Source organism: Hipposideros armiger, unplaced genomic scaffold (genome assembly GCF_001890085.2).
Source record: "Hipposideros armiger isolate ML-2016 unplaced genomic scaffold, ASM189008v1 scaffold_363, whole genome shotgun sequence".
Classification (NCBI taxonomy): Eukaryota; Metazoa; Chordata; class Mammalia; order Chiroptera; family Hipposideridae; genus Hipposideros; species Hipposideros armiger.
In genome coordinates this window covers 1,349,447-1,372,934 of record NW_017731713.1, presented here as the reverse complement: position 1 = coordinate 1,372,934, position 23,488 = coordinate 1,349,447, and the positions used below count along the sequence as shown (strand labels likewise).

The window sequence follows — 23,488 nt, the reverse complement described above, 5'->3', positions numbered from 1 at the left end:
CGAATGAGACCATGTGGTAAGTGCTTTATACACAGAAACTCACTAAATCTTCCTATCAACCCTTTGACAGGTACAGCTGCTCACTCCACTTCATAGATGAGGCAAGTGAGGTACAAGGGAGGTTGAGGGCTACAAGGCTGGTTACACAACCCAGGTACAGAGCTAGGCAGCGATGGACCAAGAACAAGCAGCCCAGCTCTGTGGATCCAGAGCCCATTCTCCTCATTACCTGTGATCCTGCCTTTCAGCGAAACTCTAAAACGGGCCAAGCTAAAGGTAGTTCCACAAAGTATCTTACGGCGTTGGGAACAGAAATAATGGAATGGTTAGAAGAGAGCGTACGTGCTAGGGGTCCTTGCCTGGATTTCCAGTTCTGATAAGCTCTGATAATATTCTGAGACATGCTAATTTCCACTCTCTTAATTGTAGAGAAAACCATCCCGATTTAGCCTGTTCAGTCTCTCAATTACTGTCCTTGGTTTCTGGCACTCTGGTATGCTTTAGCGAATGCATCGGATGGAGGGAGGAGAAATAGCAAGACAGGAAAGGTCCTCTGTCAATCTGTTTAGGATTACTGGAAAATGATTAGATTAGCGGTATTAGTTAAAAGCTAGGCTTTTGAGACATCCAAGGATTCTAGTTCTAAATCCATCCTTATCTTTTTTTAAGAGGGATAATTAAATGATGAATGTGTTCACGTTTCAAATTGCTTATCACACTTAAGACTGACATTTCTTTATATGCTTCAGAAATATATTCCTAACTTCCCTCACGAAAATCCCTACAGCGTGACAATGAAACAGGAGCACACCAGGCTCTCACGGTTCCCCAGGCCTCAGCATGGCTTTTGCTCCAGGGAACAGAGAGAGCTCCTACATGGACAAAGAGCTGTAAGCGCCCACAGTAAGCTATGACCTCATCATCCTTTATGTGAGCTCAGATACACACTGTGAGTGCATCTATACAAACATGAGCCTTTTCTTCCTAATGCCTACGCCTCGCTCGAGACATGAGATAATTCAAGAAGACATTATCATGCCCCTTAATAAATGAATTACAGGGTTCTGCCTGGTTTATTTAATCATACTAACACATTGCCAAGACTTATGCTTAGAAATGAAAAACATAAAAATCAGATTAGCTCTTATATGGGAGTAGGCAGATAAATCATATGAAATAAAATGGCGGTTATGTCTACACCTCAGGAAAAAAAAATACAATTTTTAGTTAAGAAAAACAGATAACATTTCCCTGTGCTGTTATATTTTCATTTTCTTTAGGTTCCACAAACAAACAGAGCCCTAGCTTTAGTACTTGATTTGTGTCTACTTCATTCAAGTAAAGAAATAATTGCCTTTACAACTATTAGCCAGAACACAGATTCCCAAGGCTTAAAACTAGTTATCTCTAGAGCTGTATCATGTATCGCAGAATAACAGGGAATCTCATTTGTTTAGGAAGTTTTATTTCTTCATGCTAGGACAAAGATGAATTTCTTAAAACTTTTATTAAAAACACAGAAATACTCATATAGAAATGATAGGAAAAAAATACCTCGTATCGCTATAGAAATATATTCTCTTAAAGCAACTTAGCTATTACTACTGTTACAATACTTATACTTAAGACAGGATTATTCACATGATTAGAAAAACAAGCATAAGAATTTAATAGCTCACCATGATAGTAAGCTGAGTTTAAGAAACATGTTTTTAACCTCTATGTATATAATTTCAATCATTCTCAAGTCTTGAAACCTTCTAAAACTAGTAATTACATATTTTTCTGTTAAATTTCCCTTATTTCACAATTTAGTTATTCTATGTATTAATACTAAAATTTGGTTACATTGACATTCAATGGCTAATCTTATTAAAATTTATAGTAAAAAACAGAGATAACAGGAAAAAATCTGCCCCAGGGGACTAATTATATCCAATTCTTTTTATTGTCATTATTGTTTCTGAAATAGTGTTTATGCATAATTACAAACTATCTACTTGCATCTGATGTGGCACTAAATTCACTTCACAATCACACTGAATTTGAAAAAAACTCATTTCAAAAAGAAATTTCTTGAAGGACTAGGGCTAAGCATTACTAAAATGGATTAGACTTAGTAACTTGAAAGCGGACTTAACCTGAAGATTTGCATTTTGGAACATTAACCATTTTCTTATTTTGGAGCAAGATTATATATAACATATCTCTAGCTGTTGGCATAGTTCCTGGCACAATTTGGTTCCTTAAAAATATTTAATTAAATTAACAAATGGCCTAGAGCTTAAATATAATTTCACAAGTAGTTCCAGTAGCAAAATATATCCTTCATGGTATCTGAGTTGAAAATAACTCTCTCTACTAAGAAAAGAAGCATTCTCAATTTTTATGGAACATGGATTTTACAACCCCAGTCGATACCCATCCTGTGATCCATCCAGTGGCTGGGTCCTTTAGGGAGCTGTTTTGAGTGGGGAACTCTTCCCAGAAAATATTTGCTAGACTCCACAGCATGTTCACACTAGTGTTAAGAAGAAGGTTTGTTTCATTCATTTTAGATGTCACAGCTTGTCTTCTTCTCATGGCTTAGGCTTTGATGTCAGGTTCATATAGGTAATTTTGAAGGAACTTTCATGGCTTTTACCTAGGTGACTTAATTTTTCTTTTTAGATTAATTCCCCCACTTCTCAGATGTATTGCCTTTTTCACTTGGTTCTTTTATGCAATTTCATAAATTTGTTGTCCCTGGACTTGGGATCAATCACACACACTTGACTGACTCAATGCCAATTACGCTTTTCATTCCACGGATGACGTGGTAGGTATATTAAAACATGACTATTCAGCTCTACTGTCCCTTCTGTAGTTTTACACTTGATCTAGAAATCTGGCATTTTATCATAAGACTCTTGTGCCTTAAACCATTTCCTAATGGGAAGGAATGATCTGTCAAGAGCTTTTAAAAGCCCTGAGCATAACCCTGCCAAGGAGGAGGAAGTGAATGGGTTACTTTACAAGGAGCACCCTAACCATTCCATGTCACTTGGGAGTTATTCATAAAACCCTCTCCTGAAGCGTTAAATTGCACCCTAGTGGTTTCCACCAGGGACTGGGGAAGTTAATCACCTACCAAGAAGAAACATTTCTCTGTTTTCAAAAATAGGTTCAGGGCCATTATTTTCACAGTTCTACACCTTGGATTTCAAGAAATCCTGAGCCTATAAATAAAATGTACATAGCCTCTGTGTGCAGGTTTAAAAAAAACACACTTAAGAGAGGTAACCCTCTCTCTGCTTGAGATGGTCTCCACTGAGCTTATTTTGCCACGTTGGCCCTCAACCTTTCACACGTACCCTCACTTTTGCAAGAAAAAAAATTCTGAAAACAAAGCAAAACACCACCTCCCCTTCCCCCAAAACAATATCCAAAAAAGCACAAACAAAGATCCCCCCAAACATTCGGGGAAGCTTCCACAGGAAACTTTGGATCACCCCTGTGTTCATTTTTAAACTTAGGAGTTGAGCTAAATTTTTAAAGTCCACTGCAAAATTCATCTATATTCCTTTCTTCAGAAGAGCACCGAAATGATTTTTGTAGTTTAAAATGAATATAAGAAGGTAAAGCACCTTCTGTGCCAGGTTGAACATAGAATTCTTGAGAAACTGGCAGCAGATGCTGGCTCCCACCCCCATTAGTGTTTCTCAAGGTTTGAGAATATGGCGGCATTAGCGCCATCCCTTCCGAAGCACAGCCAGGTTACTGCGTGGCTCTGGCTTTGTGCTCTAACAGAACACAGCAGCACCCAGGGAAATCGAGTCATCTCCCACTCCTGCCCTCCTCTCTGTGGACGCAGATGACTTCCTAATAGGAACATGGACCAAAGCCTCCATATTTCCTCTTTTTTTGCTTCCTCCCTCCCTCCCTTCCTTCTTCCTTCCTTCCTTCCTTTCTCCCTCCCTCTCAAGCATCACTAATCTTTTATTTCATTTGGAGAAACCGTAGCATGACTTTGATGATGTCTGAAAGGCCAAGAAAAATGAGACGTATAGCAGGTGTATACTTTGGGGATGGGGGACGCCAGTGTCCCCTTTGTGTAGGGAAAATGCCATGACAGTGACTGGGGAAAGACGTGTGTATCTTCAGGTGAGCTCTGCAGTCATGTTGGAAAGAGTCACCTTTAACTTCTCTTACTGAAAGGGACGCTCTGCTTTCTCCTTCGTGGGCAAGTAGAGGGCACATCTGGAGAAGTTAAACGATGAAGAAGCGAGGTGTCCCAGGAAGAGAGGCAGCGTCCTCGCTGTTCCACAGGCATCGATGAGACACAATATTCTTCCAAAGAAGGAGGTCTCACCATCTGCAAAGCCTCCAGATGCTCTATCCTCGCGATATATTCTACCCTTTCTCGTCTTAGGAAGGAAGAGATCTTTCTACTTTACAATTTCAACTCAACCTTCAATTAATTCTTTCTGCTTTTGTAATTATTGCTAACAGAAGCCAGAACAACGCTAACTATAAAAGAGTAGAATGGTTAACCCCAATTTGCAGATGCAGGAGAGAGAATCCTCCTAATTATGTCACTTGTTCCAAGTGACAGGTTCCACAGATGGCAAACCTGGTAATTAAAGACAGGTGCTTATAGGCTACCTTAAAAGGTAGAAAATAGGGTGGTTCTAATCCTGTCACTCACAAATTAATGCCCTTTTGTCAAAGCTAGTAGGTTTCATAATTTTTTTCCAAGATATTCTCGGAAATAATTTATTTTAGTTACTGTGATATAACAGCATATATATATATATTTGGTCTCTGTCCCCAGCACCTGACACAGTGTTCTAAAGACTCTTGTAACTTCCTGAGTGATGTAAGGGACAGGAGTATCTTTTGTTATAAAACATGTATTTGTTGGCAAGTACACTGGGGTGCCATTTGGATGTGCCCAGAGAGGGTATGCAAGCCCCACGTCCCTTCCCCCATACCTTGCCTCTGCATCCCTTCCATCTGGCTGTTCCTTTACAATAAATCACTAACAGTTAAGTAAAGTTCTGTGAGTTGTTCTAGTAAATTATCAAACACGAAGAGGGGAAGGGGGAACCCTGATTTATAGCTTTTAGATTAGAAGTATGGGTGACAACCTGGAACTTGTGATTGGCTTCTGAAATGGGGGGCAGTTTTGTGGGGCTGAGCCCTAAACCTCTGAGGTCTATGCAAATGCTAACTCTGGGTAGTATCAGAATTATTTAGTGTGTGAGAAAAAAAAATCCCCACACATCTAGTCTCAAGGTATTAAAGAGTAGAGGTTAACAGTTTTTCCTTTAGTTACATAGACCACAGCTATAAATTACCAAAGACAGCATAAAGAACCGAAGTTTAGGACCTGACCCAAACCCCATGAGTTATGCTTTTGGACCAACCTTAGCAATCATTAGATACAGAGCTTAGATCAGCTGACCCGAGAGCAAAGAAGGGCCAGGAACTATTTCGACTCATATGTCTTCAATTCTTGTTTCATCGAGCAGTGAAACATGCTGAAGCTCTTAAAGATGGAGAGGGTTATTAACGCAACCCAGAGGGCAAAGCCCCCAGTCGCAGAAGAAATCGTAAACAGAAGATGTTTTCAAGTACCACGGACCTTTGGAAAGAAAGATCTGGCAAATGGGTCTGAGCATCTGACAAATGCCAAATGTGACATATTCTTGACTTCTTAGGAGAGAGTTACCATAACACGCTTGAAATTTGGCATATTCATACTTTGATTTTGGCATTTTTGCTTCACACATCCTCTAACTGGGTACCACGTTCCAACATATGCACATTTATATTTAATTTCACCCTCTCCTCATACTCTACCTAACTACGGTGCCCTGACATGGGAAATATTAATATAATGAAACTCAAGATAAAGCTTATAAAAATCCAACTATTACCTAGGATCCTTAAACTGACCTGTGGATGAGCTTCAGAAAATGAGCGAGCTCTTAGACACCCACACGTGATTCTGTGGTTGTGTGTACATGCTTTTAGGGAGGCGACCCCTTCGTTGCTGCTCCCTGTTCTACAGGGCAAATATCTGTAATGCCAGCAGCGAAGTACACACTGGATCATTATATAATGTGCTGTGCACTTGTCGAAAATAACTGAATATTTATGTTTACATAATGGGTTTGCAATTTCAGAGACGACATGAAAATAGCCACCAACCTGTACATATATACAGGAAGCCTTCGCGGGAACAAAATAGGACATCACAGTGTTGTGTTTTGACAGCATCTGAGGGAGAGCTGCTGTGACTTCGAAGGCAGTGACTAAGTGGGGTTCTGCTCTTGAGGGACTCTGGGTGAGGAATATGATCTCAGAGGCACAGGGCAGCTTTCAAACTAATGTCTTCGTTAAATACTCCTTAATTTTCTATCTAACTTAATTCAATTAAAAAAACAGAAAGCGCGCATGTCTCTGGTTACATTATTCCTGCTGGCGTTTAGCAAAATCTGTCTGTCAAAGCTTGGTAAAAATTCAGCAAGGTAAGGCGGTAATACCGAGAGGCATTACCAAAACAGTATGCAAACCACTCAGCATAGTTTATAGGATTTTGTTCAATAAATGCTAATTCTCCTATTTTTCTTTCTACCCACCATTTGTTACCAGTCTGTCCTTAAAAGCTCTCAAGTTAATGAGTAGCCTTGTGTTCACCAACTTTCACAAAATTCAACTTTAAAATAAACAAATGAAAATGAATGAATAAAACATATACAAGGTATAATTATTTACATTTCTCAATGATGATTTTCAACCTAGCCATCTTTTAACTTTTAAGTACATTCTAATCATCTTTTCAAAATTTTGATTATGTTAAAAATTTGAGGGTAGAATGCCTTAAATATCTTAGTACTCATTCTCTCAGTAGTACCTTCGTGTATTAAGAACATAGCAAAACATTTTTAACTTATTTACCATCCATTATATTGAGGTATAGAAATACCACGTTGACCTTAGGGATATACAGTGCTATCTACATATATTCTATAAATGTTTCATATTTCTTTTGCAACTGAAAGTGATTAGCAGAAAATCAAAGGTGGTAGGAAGGGCAGTTAGCAATAGCATATAAAAATAAAAACAGCCAAGTTTAGCATCTCAATTGCCTTTTTGCTTTACAAAACTTACAGCTACACCAACATTCATGTTGGCTAAAGGTGAATTTAGTTGGAACCTCTCCCTGTGTCATCACTAGCTTGCCTGTCACAGCACACCCATATTAACAGCTGCCCTTTATTTTCTCCAATGATTGCTTCTGACTGAACATTCGTTGCCCTGCTGTTAGAATTCACCATATAGTGTTGAGCAAAATCTCAACTCAGGGATAAAATCATGCTCCGTAATGATAAGTCTCACAAATCATCACATTAATATTCTACCAAAGAATTCTAGGGAGACAATTTTAGAAACCTTGGGAAAATTTAACAGTTGGCTGAACTAATAATCAGAAATGAGAAAGAAAAGGGTGCAAGAGCTAAAGAAGCTGCCCCAAGTTTTGTTTTGGTTCAATTAAATGCTGAGCGTCTGAGTGTGAAGCATCAGATATAACCATGAAATTAATTTTAGTATAAATAAGATGGCTGCAATCATGAGAACCTGGAATAAACATAAAACAACACTACTGGCACACACGCACACATAAGACAGATAGATACACACGAACATGTTGCCTCATTCTCACTTCGCACAAAAAATGCTTAAATTTATTAAAGTCAGGGTGATAATTAGGATGTTGTTTAATGGAAGATTTAGGCTAAGTGTCTGTGAAGACACCAGAAATCTCAGAAGTACAAAGAAAGGTTTGGTTATTAATCTCTCATCTTTAAAACATTTCAATTCTTACTAATTAGGAGCTCCTAAATTTTCCCAGACTTAGGCTTACCATGGAAAGTTTATTTTATTTTTTAATTAATTAACTAATTAATTTTATTGGGGGACAGCCATGGTCATTGGTTACACATTGCTTTCATGCTACAATGGCATAGTTGACTCTTTTAAGGAGGGAGCAACTCACAGTGGCCCACGCGGGGATTGAACCGGCAACCCTGGTGTTATGAGCACCATGTTCTAACCAACTGAGCTAACCGGTCACCCCTGGAAAGTTTATTTTAAACAAAAATTCCTATCCAGCCTTTAGTTCAACTGTACAGGATCCCACTTAAGTCTAATTTCTCTTCAGATTACAGAGAATAATAAACAGTAAGGCAATATCATCATCTTCTCTCCACCTATGAAAAACCCGGACAGTTCCAGGAGGGAAGGCTCAGATAGCATTTAGCTCATATTTCATGAGGCCATGAGCTCTGGTAAAGTAAGAAGTCGGAAGCACAGGACTGTAGCTTGTTAAGTGACGATAACTTAGTTCTAAGTAAACTTAAGTTTGGTAGCTTGAAGGCCTTTTAGGGTGATGGAAGTTTGGCTCTGTGTGATCCAACTTAAGAGGAATTTAACTTTCCTGGGGGGGAAAAAAAATCTAACTCCCTGATTTTCCAAGGAAACTTTCAGAAAAGTGAATAAATTGAAAGGGCTGGCTCTAAAAGAGTCACTAGCTCCCTACAGACTAAGAGTGTATCCTGGGTGCAGACACACCTGTATTCTATTTTTATTCCTGGGGAAAACAAAATGGTTTTAATTACTGTAATATTTGAACCATATATGTAAGTAACATTCTAAATACGGTTCAAACAATGCACTTTTAGATCGACCATTCAATGTCTCAGCAGACAAGCATGTAATTAATTAAAAAGGAAATTCAGAACATAAAGCACACCCAGACATGGGGACTTGGGCATGAAATTCATGGTAGAAAAAGGAATGCTAATTGCACCAAAACATCACCATGTAATACTTTCAAGCTTGGGTTAAAAAATACGGCTGAAAGCATGCTTTAAACCTCAGCTTCAAAGACACTGTGAAAAAAATCCACGTTGTTTCATATTCCCACGTTTGCAAAGTCTGGGACGACATGGTAGAATGTGTGGTCAGGGACAAAGGGACAATTATTCCGAAGGTAATTTCAGCTCCAGAATCTACAACAGAAACACTTAGACTAATTCATTTCCTTGTATTCAATGAACATTTACTGAATGAATATGTCATATCTTCCAGGCACTGTGCTAAGTAGGAGGTCTCAGGAATAGTTATTTATGGCTACAATTTGAGATGAGACCTTCTGTAGATAATAACTGGCAAGCTTTTGATTTATGTGTTTCAATAGCAATATATACGCGTAAACATCCTCAAGAAGGGATTTAGAATTTTCTTGCATTTTCCAAAGTGCAGAGCTAAGTGCCATATCAAGCTATACGTTAAAATTTAAATAAAACATGCAGGCAGAGATGGTAACTTAAAAAAAATGGCAGGTAATGCCTCGATTGCAGGTCTGTGGCTACCCAGCTCCAGTTTTAATTACATGGTTTGTAGATAAGAATTCAAACACTAAAATGACAAGATAAAGAGTAATAGCTAAAAAGCCAACCAAGGACATAAAACAGAATCATAAAAATATTCAATTAGTCCAAATGGTGAGGAAAAAAACAAAAAAAGAATAAAAGAACAGATGGGATAAATAGAAAATAAATAGCAAGATGATAGATTTAGGCATAACGGTATCAATAACTTCTTTAAATGGTCTTCTCAATCAAAAAGCAAGACCCAGTTATATGCTACCTCTAAGAAATGCACTTCAACTATAAAGACAAACAGGTAAAACAAAACTATAAGGATGGAAAAATGATGCACTATAACGTTAATCAAAAGAAAGCTGTAATCGCTTAATTAATATCAGATATAGTAATTTTATAGCAAAATGTATTACCAGGGATAAAGAACAGGTTGTTTCATAGTGATAAGCGGGGTGAAAGAGAAAAGAAAGCGGGGAGAATGTTTATGCACCAAGAAACAGAGCCTCAGAAAACACAAAGCAAAACCTGATAGCATCACATGAGAAATAGGCCCACCCACAGTATCAGCTGGAAATTTTAATATCCCTCATCAATCATGACTAGAACAAGTAGACATAATGTACACACATTCATGTTCAACACGTTCCTTATGTCCAAAGTATCCTGTCCCATAAAGCCTCACTGAGGAAATCTATGCTTGCGTTGCTTGGTAAGGGCACTGATCACAGAAAACCACACACAAGGCTCCTCGCTGTTGACATCATGACAGACGAGAGCTGCCCCAGAGAAGACATCTGCTGCTCTGAGCAGGACATTCGAGTGCTAGTTCCTCACAGTCCGCTAAAAATCCGTAGAACTCCACCAAATCTCAGCTTTTCTTGACCTCAGTTACATCACATATGATGAGGGGGCTGGGCTAGGTTACGTCGAAAGTCCTTCCAGCTCCCTGATTTTAACGATATCAGGAATGGTCATTGTCCCAGGTCTATCAATGCCAAGTCAGGCCTTGCACTGGGCGTCCCTGGGAAGCCCGCCTGACTCCTCTGTGGAAAAAGACATGTCTATTGTGCTGAGATGTCCCTGTGACCCTTTAACCTTCCAGATGGACTGTGTGAGTACTGGTGCTCACAGCATGTCTCCAGATTTCTTTCTGATGGCCTTCAGTCCCCAGTCCCCCTAAGCCTACTGTCTGTGCTGCGCCCTTCACCAAGGGGTGAGGTAAGACCTACCCGAGGGGGGACAGCCTGCAGAGCGGTGATGTAGTTCTCCAGTGCCAGGCGGCGACGGTCGTTGAGCATGGCTTCCACTCTGGCCATGTGTGTCTCCACCAACTGCTGTCGCTCATTGGCTGCTTCCTGCTCCAGAGATTCCACTTTCTCCTGGAAATGCTGCCACCGCAAACACAAGCTCGTGTCAATTGGGAAACGGAACAGGTAGGATGGGTAACACAGTCAAGTCTTTTAAAGGGGATATCAAATTTTGTTTTCTTCAAAGATTTCACAGTCATTGCAACATTTTGACTCATTCAGCACGTTTTATGGGTTACCTCCCTTTCCTGCTCTCTATCCCCAAACCTAATTTCTATTGGCAAATCATTATTTTATAGGGTCCCCGAAAACTGATCTGAGTAACCATAATGTAGGATACATTTATGTATTCTTGAAACCCTAAATTACACGGCATATTAAAAAAAAATTCCTCTCTTATTCAAAGTATTTTAATTTAAGAAAATGACCATGGTAATCTCACATTTACTTAAGGTAAGAGAGGCTCCAGTCAAAAATTCTAATTATCACACAATTTTTGCTAGGGGAAGAAGCAGCAGCAGATTATGGCAACCAAAAAGTCATGTTATTAATATAAAGTAGTTTGCAAGTAACAATAGGCATTTTATGGAAATGAATTATAACTTGAGCTAATTGGGAACAAATAGAAAGCATGGTTTAAGCAATTCAATTACTAGACAATGATTAGCAATTGTCCAAGTTGATGAAAATACGAACAATCACACATGAGGTTCCAGAAGACGATGGGAAACTCGTAGGCACTCAATACATGGCCTGCTGGCATGTGCTGCTGGGTGGAGAGCGGGCTGAGGTTTTACCTGGATAACTGCTTTCTTATCAGCTTTAGGCAAGTTCTTTGCTTGGCGCTCTGCCTCTTCCCATTCTCTCATGACCTACAAAATAAGAAAATACTTACATTTAAAGTCATCAGTTCTTTTTTCGAATATAGATTTAAATAGGTTGTTTTTCTTCTATATATGACATTTTAAATAATTATCATGTTCCAGTCTTACCTCCCTCTAAGATGTACATAATCTATCACAATAGTATATTGAACGTGTTTACATTTATTCCAGTAATATAGCCCTTTGAAACAAAGTTGGTCTTTTTTCTTTTCTTGAGAAATGGCTGAAAGCCATTTTATTTGATGTGTACAAATGTCGGCAATTCATAAAAGCCATCGATTTCTTGATCAAGGCTTTCCAACATTAAATTGAACACATTGGTTTTTGTTTTTCGTGAGAGCAAGTAATAAAATTGAAAATGAGGGAAAAGCATATACAATTACATATATATAATAACATTTTATGCTGTGTATACATGCCATGAACATGAGAGGAAGGAAAAGACTTCAAGAAAAAGACTTCTGTAGTCAGAAATCCTGAGATCCACCCCACTGAAGAACTTGCCAACCCACATCATAAACAGCAAAAAATGCCCTAGAACCCTCCACAAATTCCAAGAGAATACCCATTATAATGTTCTGAGTATAGCAAAAAGTATTCTTGGTAAGTAACGCAAATTTGATGACCAGGCTAATTTGTTTTGTAGGAAAATGAAGTTTCTTCCTCTCATCCTGAATGTTCACCCACCAGGATTTCCCCAAGACAAGTTCACTCATTGATCTGAATGAAAAGAGAAAAATGTCTGCAGCTGTGCATGTTGTCAAAAGGAAATGATTCGAGAGTTGTACCACCTACGGCAGCCTTGTCTTTTTTCAAGTGTACTTGCTGTCAAGTAGCGCTTTTTTGTTGTTGTTTGTTTTTGATTTTTGTTTTTAAAGCACAACTTATACCTGAGCTAGGTAAAATAAAGAACAGAAAGATCAAGTAAGCAAAATACCCGTTTGTAGACAGATGTTTACTTGCATACTTTGTGGACTTCCGAACCATGAGACAACTTATTTCTGTACTATAAGGGTCTGTTATTTATAGATATTTATCCCTAAGGATTTGATTTTTCTAATGTCCCTCAAAAAACAAAAAAAAGGCTTGGAATAAATAGCTATTGATAGAAAAGTTGTATGGGATAACACCACATCAAATCACCATGTGGGTTTCTAATTAGATAATTTACTATTCACTAGCATTAATTTGTTGTATAAGATGTAAGACAAGCTTCCCTATTTGGTTTTCATGAAATTATGGAGAAAATAGGATGGAATGAATTCTCTACTACTCTTGATGAGCATATTAAAAAAAAATGACCTAAAAAGTTCACAGGAAAATTGGGAAAAATGCCCCGCTGCCATGAACAAAAACAGAACACAGAAGAACATATTGTTCCAGATTTTTTGGTGTCTCTAAGAGTTAATGAAAGGAACCTGTGGGGAGGGGGCTATTGAAGACTATTTTTGCTTTATGGATGAGAGCAGCCTTGCAATAAAAACATTTAAATCTCCTGCTTTAAGAACGCTCACATGAATTCTTCAGGCTGGAACCTCAAAATTAGGTTGAGAGAGAAGTTAAATGTTTTACTGGGATGGGACAAACTGATTCCCCAAATTACATCCAAATTTTTTACCATCTCACTATGTATATTGAGAACGTGAACTTGCAGCCTTGAGCAGAAAATTGAAAATAAGCATTCGTGTAGAAATAGAATAAAATTTTGATTTTCAGAGAAGAAAGGATATAAACCAAGATCTTTGTGATTCTAAAGGCCATGTTTTGGACCCCATGGCCCAACTGGCCATTACAAAATGGCAAATCTAGCAGATGAGCTACTTCTACTTATATTTGGTGAGAGGCGGAAGGGCTAGTCCTAAGATTTTAATGCTTATCTTAAAGTTAATAAATTTAGAGAAAGGTCGACTTCTATTCTGAAGAACTTTACTTTAAGGATACATTAAAACTGCTACATTCATAAGTAATAAGAGTAATATTTGGCGTCTTGTATTACTAGGTACTATTCATAACACATCGCAATAGAAATGTACAAGTTTAGAGTTACCATGAGCCACAACAAAAAACCAAAATACCAAGAAAAACCCCACCGAAAACCCGACTCCTCTGTATGTCTAAGAAAATAACAAAAACTAAAACAAAACAAAACAAAACAAATCAATCAAAAGGATGGAATTTTTTACATTAAAAATCTTTAGGACTTGGACTTTGTGGTCGCTCCATGTATTCTTATAAAGCAACTTTCCACTGTATGCACAAAAGTATCCTATCATCTGCATTTGTGGGTCTTCAAAGACTTGGCGGATTCAAGCAGAGAAAATGACAATTAATACGTAGAGATTTAAGGGACAGGCAAGTTCAAAGTCAGACCATCCCCAGAATTCAGTACTATAGACTGTGAAGATAAATGTTGATCTCAGGCATCTCAGTTTCCTATGACAGCAAGCCCTGCTCCAAGGTAACATCTCTTCAGTTATGTCAGACACAGCTAATGACTACAAGATGAAGAAAACCTATCCGCACCTATATGAACTAAGTCATGGGTTAAACAGATGTGCTAAAATCAAATTAAGTTACTATTCCAGAAGAGATCGATAATATCTGAAACTAGCAGAGTATCTGAAATCAGTTATCTAACTTAATAAGATCAAAACGACCAAGTACACTGAGAAAAACAATTCAGAATTTGTATTTTTCCCCCCCTTAAATAATGACTATTTCAGTGAGTTCAAAGAAATAAAAGGTTAGGAAGGTGACCTATATAAACTTATAGGGACTAAAAGTTTACAATCCAGCTGGAGAGATAAGATAGACGCGTATATATAACAAAAATCACGTATAAAATTGAGGAGCAAATATGTAGCGTAGACTGAAAAGTAAGAGCGTTGACTGCTCGCCCCATTCTGAAGACTATGTGGGGTCTGAGGAATGGGTGAGACTTGCCGATGAGAAGAGGAGTGGGAGGGCATTTCCAGGAGTCAGTGCTGAGGGCAACGGGAAGTCCAAGGTGAGCTGAGCATGTGTTGAGCAGAAACCAAACCAGCACAGCAGTTTAATGCTGCCAGGAAGACAACGGTAGCAGCTGATGTGACGAGGAAGCAGGAAGACTAGAGTTGGGGTGCAGGAGTTGGGGGGTGAGGGAAGGCACTAAAATGCCAAGTTGAGCATTCAGTCTTTATTCTTGGTATTGTTCTTTTTGGGGACTTCACTGTCTCAGAGATGGATTTTGCGGGCAGTGGGAAGCCTCCGAAAGCTTCAGAAACAAGATGTGGGATAAAGTTTACGTAAAGGATGACATCTCAGGGGCAATAAGTATGCCTCGCAGTCATCCTAGGCTTTTTTTAAAAACAGTGATTACATTTCAGCTTGCGTCTTTCCTAAAGAAAAATCCTATTTTCCAAAAGAATTGGCTGCAGGTGAAACCTCACTATTCCAGCCCAGCTGGCTTCGGTCAACTCACTTATAAGTGTTCATCATGGGCGACAACTAGAACTGCATGTTATATTCCATAGCCCAAGTATTGTGATTATGTTTTCCTTTTGTCCCTTAACATTATTATTCCCAAGTAGTTCCAAGTATTGTGGTCACTCATCTTAAAAAAGAAAAAAGAGAGTTGTGTTGTACCTTTCTAAATACATTAGTGGCTGCATGCTTTAAAACTTAGGCTCTATTATTACATTATTGAGGATTGGTGAGGCCAACACATCAGGAGAAAACTACAATTAAAACAAGCTGTTGCTCACAGTTCCCAAGATACATGGGGAAGCACCAGGGTGGGTGAGGGAGTGAGGGGAAAATGTAGAAAAATGCCTTTATCGTGGTTTTCGCGGGAAGGAATGAGTGAAGCAGGGAGAGCAGGCTAAGTGGGATTAGGATTGGCTAGCTGGGATAACTGGGGTGGGCTCTGGGGTATAGGCGCTGTCCCTAGTGGTCTGCAGTATATGAGCCAGATGAAACAAAGTAGTTGGGGGCATTGATTTGGTCTGTGTGTGAAAGTCATGCTGGCAGGACAGTCATTGGCCACCTCTAGGAATTGCTAACCTTGCACGGGACAGTCTTCCTTGGGTTAGGAAGACTCCAGAGGTCAAATCATCAGAAAACACAGAAAATAAAAAGGCATGTTTACGATAGCCTACTAATGATTTATCATGATCTTAGAAAATACATGGCAGGCTATTCATGAATCTTGTTTCACGTTTATCCTGAGACCTTTTAAGTGTTTGTGCCAAATGTGACAAAAATTTGTCACACCTGATATTTACCACAGATTATTAATACCAAAAAAAAAGAATGGTTGACTTCAACCTAAGATCTTTCTTTACTCATTCATTCATTTTCCTGAAATCTGACTTGTAAATAAGTGCTAGATACATATATGGTGAATGAACAAATGAATGAACAAATGAATGAAGGAATGAACGAAGGAATGAATGAAGAATCCGAGAAAGGGCTAAAATTCTCAGTATTATCTAATGCTAACACAACATCCAGCGCCTCGCAGTAGGCAAAGCTTGTCTAAATTATAGTTGATTTTATATATAAATTAGCCATGTTTTGGACACAAGTTATTGTCAATTTGTTTCACAAAAGAATCTGCTAAAAAAAATAGGGTTTGAAGCACAATGTAGTGACAAGAGCACTGTACAAGGAGCAAGAACGGCTTCTTGGTGTTATTTACGTTGCTCTGTTCTAGAGTGGGGAACCGCTCTTTTGAACTCCTATTTCCTATTACATTACCTATCACGTCTGGGACTAGGCGAAACCACCATTACGGTTCACTTTAGTTTTAAGTTTCTATGGTCCTCTGAATTAGCTTTGCAAGAAATGAAAAGTTAAAAGTTATAATAATCAGGTATTTAATGTAAAAAACTCTTCATCTTTACTAAAGAACATTTTAAGGGATTTTAACTGACAACCTGGTGGTTACAGAGTAAAACAAAACCATAAAGAATGTCGCAGACGTAACTGAATTTGTGTTTACAAAATCCCATTATATACTCACTAAACGTGGATCTTTCTTAGGGGGCATGCTCAAGGAGGATACAAAACCCCCCCGAATCAGTGCCCTATGACAAACATTTAAAATGAAGACGTGATGTCTTGAAGGACATGATAAAATTAAAGACTCCGACCCACCCCTGGACATTCCTCGGTCTGCGGGCCCCTGCAGAGACTCTGTGGCAGAGGCAAATCCAGATTTCCCCTTTACTGTAGGGCTGAAGCATGGAAGAGTCACGTTTACCTGGGACATTCGCTCGCGGTGCTTGGCCTCCAGCCTCTCTTTGGCTTTCTGGAAATGGGCGTGTTCATTCTCGTCTCCAGGCGTCTCGAGATACTTGTCAACGGCGTCAGGTGTGCTGGCAGCAGTTGTCGGAACTATAAAGTAGAAGGGAAGGAGGTTTGAGAAGAGAAACAGAATACCCAACCATTTCAAAGAAAGCCATATTTTCTGTTTATTCCAGAACAAAGAATTTAGTAAAGAAGCACACAGAAGATGTTAATGCTGTTTAAGAGAATACCACGAGACAATTCGCAGCCCAGTTAAGGATGTGTTTCAACCCTTTCAAGTACGGGGTGAAGGAAAATCTTGAAAACAGTCCATGTTGTGATTCTAGTATTATACTTAAAATTCTTTGCAAAACAAGCAGCCACATAGCAAACACAATTGGTGTTTAATACAGACATGTTGTCCCAAATCCCTATGCTTTGCTAGACTAATCTTTGTAATCTTAAAAATAAATGATATCATAAATACCACACCTTAATATTCCTACAAAAACCAAAGAAATCTCAAAATTAGCCAACTGCAGAAGAACTGCACTTCAGAGGAAAGGTAAATCCTATACTCTATATTTCCAATAGCTTGATAAAAAAGCTATCTTTTGTGAAAAAATATGTGAAACACTACCAAAACACTCAGAAACGTCAATAAATGCATTTTTGAAATCACAAAAGGGCCTTTCTATCTTCACAAATTTAGCAATAGTCAGCTGATTCGTTAGGCCACTTATCAAAAAGAAAGTGATTTCTATTTTGAATTCCACTGATATTGCTGAGCTACATTACTGAATTGTAACATATACTGCTATTATGTGGAAACATTAATATCCATAAAATTGAAAAGTGTACTATAAAAAATGTCTTAACTTACTAGCTCAGTAAATTATAATGCTTGTACAACCAGTTTTCCAAAAGATCGTAATGAGTAGTGAGAATTCATAGCATTTATAAGCTTACTTAAAAAAATAAATTAAAAAAAGATTTTGATTTAGAGAAACCGTATCAACCAAAAAAAACAAAAACAAATGAAATTAGGTGTTTGCACTATGTTCTCAGGTCAAATCAGTTGAAGTATTGGGTTGTCGGAAAAGTCACGACGTAAAATATTTTTCTATGTTTTTCATTCAAAAGACAATTCAAATTTAAGCATTCTTCCCTAATCTTGCTAAACTATATTTGAGCTATAATATCCCAAAGAGGACTTGAATGAGAAGAATTTATGGCTAGGTTATTTTGAAAGTAAATTCTAAGATAAATGTTGTCAAGAGTACAACTTTTGAAATGTTAACAATCGAGTGGTCGCAAGATTCGAACCAAAACCAGAGTCTTTTCTGTTACATAATTAAAGACTATCTTTACTTTTAAAGAGAAACATTTGTTCTGATTTCTCCCCTTCTACTTCAATCATTGTTTAATAACTTTTTTTTTTAAATAAAAGCAGTTTAGGTGTCTATCCAGATGTTTCTTTCAAGTACAAGGAAGGAGGTAGGGCTATTCCTGGCATTTTTTCCAAAATACTGTGTCCACCCCTCCGCCTGCCACCAGGGGATTTTGAGTCCATTGGTTTGGGGTTGGCACAGGGCAGACATGTTGAAAAACTTCTGCCCCCAGCTTCTGTGTAGATGTGGGAGAGAGTATTTTGGCAGCAAACGAGAGAAGGAAGGAACATGAGCTTTTGCTACTAGGCACACCTTGATTTAAATCACACCTTGATTTCAGTCTTTATTAGACTAGTTGTTACTTGAGTACTCCATATGCCAGTTTCTTCATCTATCACGCCAACATTCTAGGAGTGTTGGGAAAACAAGATGTCACACTATGTGTCAGTCACCCTGCAGAGAGGGTGGCACACCGGCCACTTCTATGTTAGGGTCCTTCCTTCCTCCTTTGCTTATTACATCTTAATTCAAATCCTAGAGCTTAGGCCAACCATAGAAAATGAGCTTTTTTTTTTTTTTTTTAGCTGAGCCATCCTGCCACCTGTTGGCAGCTCAGCGGCTGCTCAGCTCGGGCCGGGACTTGAACCGCTGTTACTCAGAGCTCAAACTCTTGAGTGAGCTCTTAACCAATTGAGCCACTCAGGAAAATGAGCTACTTTTAATTCAAAGACCCTGAAAGTGAATTATACACGGGATCATGAAGTACTATCTACAGAAAAAAAAAAGATTTTTCTAAAAAAATCTTCAGTCTAATCTGCATGAAAGGCTGAAACTTTTGAAAACAACTCCTAATTTTTTCGGACTGAAATATAATTTTCAATTTCAAATCTTTTATATATATACGTATATATATATATATATATATATATACACACACACACACATATATATATATATACACACGTATATATATATAAAATCAAAGGTAAATGTTTTTCTGCATAAACTCACTATGCAAGTATTTTTAACATAATCATTTCCCAAACTTGAAATGAAAATGGTATTTAGCATTTTAAATTTGTTTCCCATGGTTTTAATCATTTCCTCATCATTACCGGTACAGCTCAAACGAGAGCAAGTTAAAGATCTCTTGGCATAGTACAATCTGGCAGAATGACAAAATTAGGCAAACCATATTTTACATTTTGAATAAATGAAAATGTATAAAAAAATGTTTGGGGTTATATTCCCTGATTAGGATAGCCATCAGCTATATAAGTGTCTTAACCATAGCATGGCACCCTCTTTGGAAAAGTGAATTATAAAAGTTACTATAGGGGTCGGCAGAGTGGCTCAGTTAAGAGCACAAGCTCTGAGCAACAGGGTTGCCAGTTCGATTCCCACATGGGCCAGTGAGCTCTGCACGAGCTGAGCTGCCGCTGAGCTGCCAAGATGGCTCAGCTGGTGAGAGCACGTGCTCCTACCAAGGTTGCCGGTGGGACTCCTGCATGGGATGGGGGACTGTGTCCCTCCCCTACAACTAAGATTGAACACAGCACCTTGAGCTGAGCTGCCCTGAGCTGCCGAGGGTCTGTTGGATGGCTCAGTGGTTACACTGTGTGCTCTTAGCAATAAAGTTTCCGGTTCGACTCCCCACATGGGATGGTGGGCTCTGCCCCACCCCATCCCCCCCCACACCCACAACCAAGATTGAACACCAAAGCCTTGAGTTGAGTGGCAGCTCAGTCGGCTGCATGGCAACTGGACTTGGAGCTGAGCTAGCTGCACCCTCCACAACTAAGAGTGAAGGACAACTTGGCTGTTCCCCTTCCCCAATTCCCCAACACTGTTCCCTTCCCCCAATTCCCCAATAAAATGAAAAAAAAAAAGTTACTCTATAAGTAGAAAGGCTCTCCAATTCTTAAGGTTTGCAAGTATTATCTACGATGTTATGGAAAGGAAATAAACATGAAAATATTAGTCTCATTAGCCTGTAATCGCATGAGCCTAAGTTGAAACATAGCTTTGCAATACTAAGAATAAAAGAATAAAGAAATGAGCACTTGAGGTACATTTAACAGGATTAAGAAGATTTCAAGTATTAAAACTTTTGTAGGGACATGGAAATAAATACAAACACTGTGTTACACATTTATTCCACTTAATCAAGAACTATTTCTCTTCAAGTAAATCCTTGTTAGCGATCTTTGTTCTTCCTCCAGCTGAGGGCTTCGAGGGAACCTGTGTCTCTTTTAATCTTTAATTTGAACTTTTACTAACAATCCATCTCAATTAGTGTGACTGAAGTTTTCCTGTATTCATTCCAACCAGCAAACCAGATCCCTGTCTAGTCAAGGTGAGAAGAATAGTGATACATCTTGATATTTTCAAATGAACTTAGGATGTCATTATCAGTACCCTGCAGCTGGTAAGGGGGAAGGGGAGAACATTTTAAAGATTTTGGACCGAGAGCTCATCTACTATTTCTCTAACATTCCTATGTCCTAGAAGACACTGTCATATCAGGACTGGCTGCCATTTTGTGATCAAGTCCATGGCAGGCCTGAGACATCATCACAAGGATGGCAGCTGGGGCAGGACGACCTGTGCCCTATGTCTCTACCCTTCCAAGGTGCCTCCTTTTGGGAAAGGAGAGGCTCAAGGAATATCAGAGTATTTTCCAGGGCACATTGGAACAGGAAGCTGTGCATCATGCTCACTTAAAACACTTTAACCACTTATGGAGTGGAAATAAACTGGCTTTAGGAGGGTTTATTTTTGTTTTGCTTTTTTTCAAACTACCACAAAGTAGTTTATACCGTCCAGACACCTCTGAGGTCCCTTAGGTACTGTGATACGGGCTCAGATTTCCAAGTTGGCCAAATCATAAAGCCTCCATTCATTAGCTAGGTCTACAGTGCTAGGCACTTAACACGTGTTCTCATTTAACACGTGGGGAGAAGGGAAAATTACCGTATTACATATATTACGCAGAGGGGAAATACTATCATTTAACATACTCGCTTTCCCAGACACCCACAGATAAATCTGAATTTAGGATTTGGCAAACCACGAAAAGGCTAGAAACTTAATATTTAGAGCAGCAAAGTGCTAATCCATAGACATGTCCGGGGCACTGGAAAGGGTTTGTTTGGTTAATGAACAACATGAATGGGCCCAAAAGATGCTTTGGTACGACATCTGTTGGTCTATTTTCTATCAAACAGCTGTTCCCACCCTGCATGCTATCTGGTGAATGACCTCCAACCAATGTTCAGCAGAAGCAGGATTATGAAATGGGGTCAAGCGAAAGATCCCCCAGATCTTGAATCTGAATAACCTCTGAGCCCTAGGCCCCTGCTCAAACATACTCATTGATACCTTCTGCAAGCAAGCTTGCTGGGTAGTCACCTTTCCACAGAAAACTAGACCTACAACACACGCTTAAACATCTTTAGCTCTAGGTTTTGACCTCTAGCTGCCGAGTCATAAGCAGCACTCCCCGCGTGGTCTACTCAGGTTTTTAACTTTCAAATGACCCTCACACTAATTTTCTTAGTCTCTCAACAGCTTCGTAGAATGTGGCAGGGTATTTACCTTTTAATACTGAGGCATGGGTGTCTACGCATAATATCAAATGAAAAGAATACAACAGAAAAGCAGTTCCCATTCACAGCACATTACTGCCTCAAGGGGAACATCCTGCTTCCAAAAGTTCCGTGGCATTCGGGATGAGTAATACTTTCAATATAAACCTTATCCATTTTCCTGTTTGCAACCCTGGGAGGTCAGTGGTTATCTGAGAAGCTGAGACAGTCGTTGGGAGGTAGACTGCGCTGCTTTGAAAGTGCTTGTTCACTCCCTTATTCCTCCATTAACAAATATTACAGCTTCTATGCTGTGTGAGGCAAATGGGAGAAAGGAACCAGTGAGCAAACAAAGACCCTTGTTGTTGTGGAACTATGTTCTAGTGAGCAAAATGATGACCTTAAAAAAAATAAAATAAAAAACACCACACTGTGAAAATGTGATTTGTATTATGCAGAAAAAGACAATAGAGAAGGAGTACGAAGAATCAGGACTGCAGGGGGGAAGGGGGTGGGGTGGGGGAGAGACCTCAGCAGGAAGTAAGCGACCAAGTTGGACCTAATTCACAGAAGGAGCTGAAGCCCCACTTTCCAGTTACCTGCTGGAAAAACATGGCGGGCACATGAAGAAACTAGTATAAAGTCCCTAAGAGGTAAGTGTATCTAGAAAATTCCAGGACGAGCAAGGTCAGTGTGGCCAGAGCTGAAGCAAGGGAGAGAGTAGTGTGACAGGCAGAATGGAAATGGGTGCAGATCACGCAGGGCCTTGAGGCCACGGTCAGGACTGTGGGAAGCCAATTGCAGGCTGTTTTGAGGAGGGGAAAAATGAAATGGGGTGTGATGTGATGTGATGTGATGACTCTGCCTGCTAAGGGACAAATCAGAAGAAAGATCTTCAAAACATAAAAGCTGAAGATGAAGGTGGCTTGGAAAAATGCAGGGAGGTGGTAAGGGGCTCTCATGAGTGGCCCTGCCCCACCCCAGCCCCCACAGACAGGAAGGATCAGATTCGGTTCTCTCTCCTTACCACAAAACACTGTCACCTAAACTATAGGTAACCAAACACTGAGGGAGATGCTGTTTTCACATGTATGTGAAGGTTCATTTTAGTGTTAAAAATGATGCACCAAGGGTTGTCGCATTTCCACTTCATATTGTTATCTCTCTATTTTTTTTGGGGGGGGGCTTGGGGGGTGGTGAGGAGGAGCAAATTTGCTTCCAGTTTATGAATGAACCCTGGTGCTGTATCCAATGTTCCTGTAACAAAACATACCACCATCACTGGGGACACATTGCCAATGAAACATTTCTGTGCTTCCCCTGAGAAAACTTGGTAATTATAGGGGAAGTTACTTCAAAACAAGGTGAAAACTGGTATATTATGTTCAGAATGTGGTAAAAATCACTCTCCTTGCCCATTTGGAGAATCTCTGTATCAGACACACCATCAAATTTGACGGCTGATACTCGAAGTACTCATTTTAGTTTTGATTTGCTAATCACTGCACAGTACTCCATTTCATGCATACTAAAGACAGCAAGAATGTGGAGTCAAAACAAAAGGCATCATGAAAAACTGCCCCAATCACTTTGATATGTGTTTCCTCAGTCTCTAGG

At 39.1% G+C, this 23,488-nt stretch overlaps 1 protein-coding gene across 2 annotated transcripts in view; it reads right to left on the bottom strand.

Moving 5' to 3' along the window:
• The window catches only part of APP (amyloid beta precursor protein), a 198,856-nt gene that overhangs the window by 69,473 nt on the left and 105,895 nt on the right, over positions 1-23,488 (bottom strand). For both annotated transcript variants that reach the window (XM_019662036.1, XM_019662035.1), the window contains 3 exons: positions 16,868-17,001; positions 11,539-11,613; positions 10,664-10,822 (listed from right to left, as the gene is read on the bottom strand). In XM_019662036.1, coding sequence (XP_019517581.1) covers positions 10,664-10,822; positions 11,539-11,613; positions 16,868-17,001 — 368 coding nt within the window. The remainder of the gene's footprint in view (positions 1-10,663; positions 10,823-11,538; positions 11,614-16,867; positions 17,002-23,488) is intronic.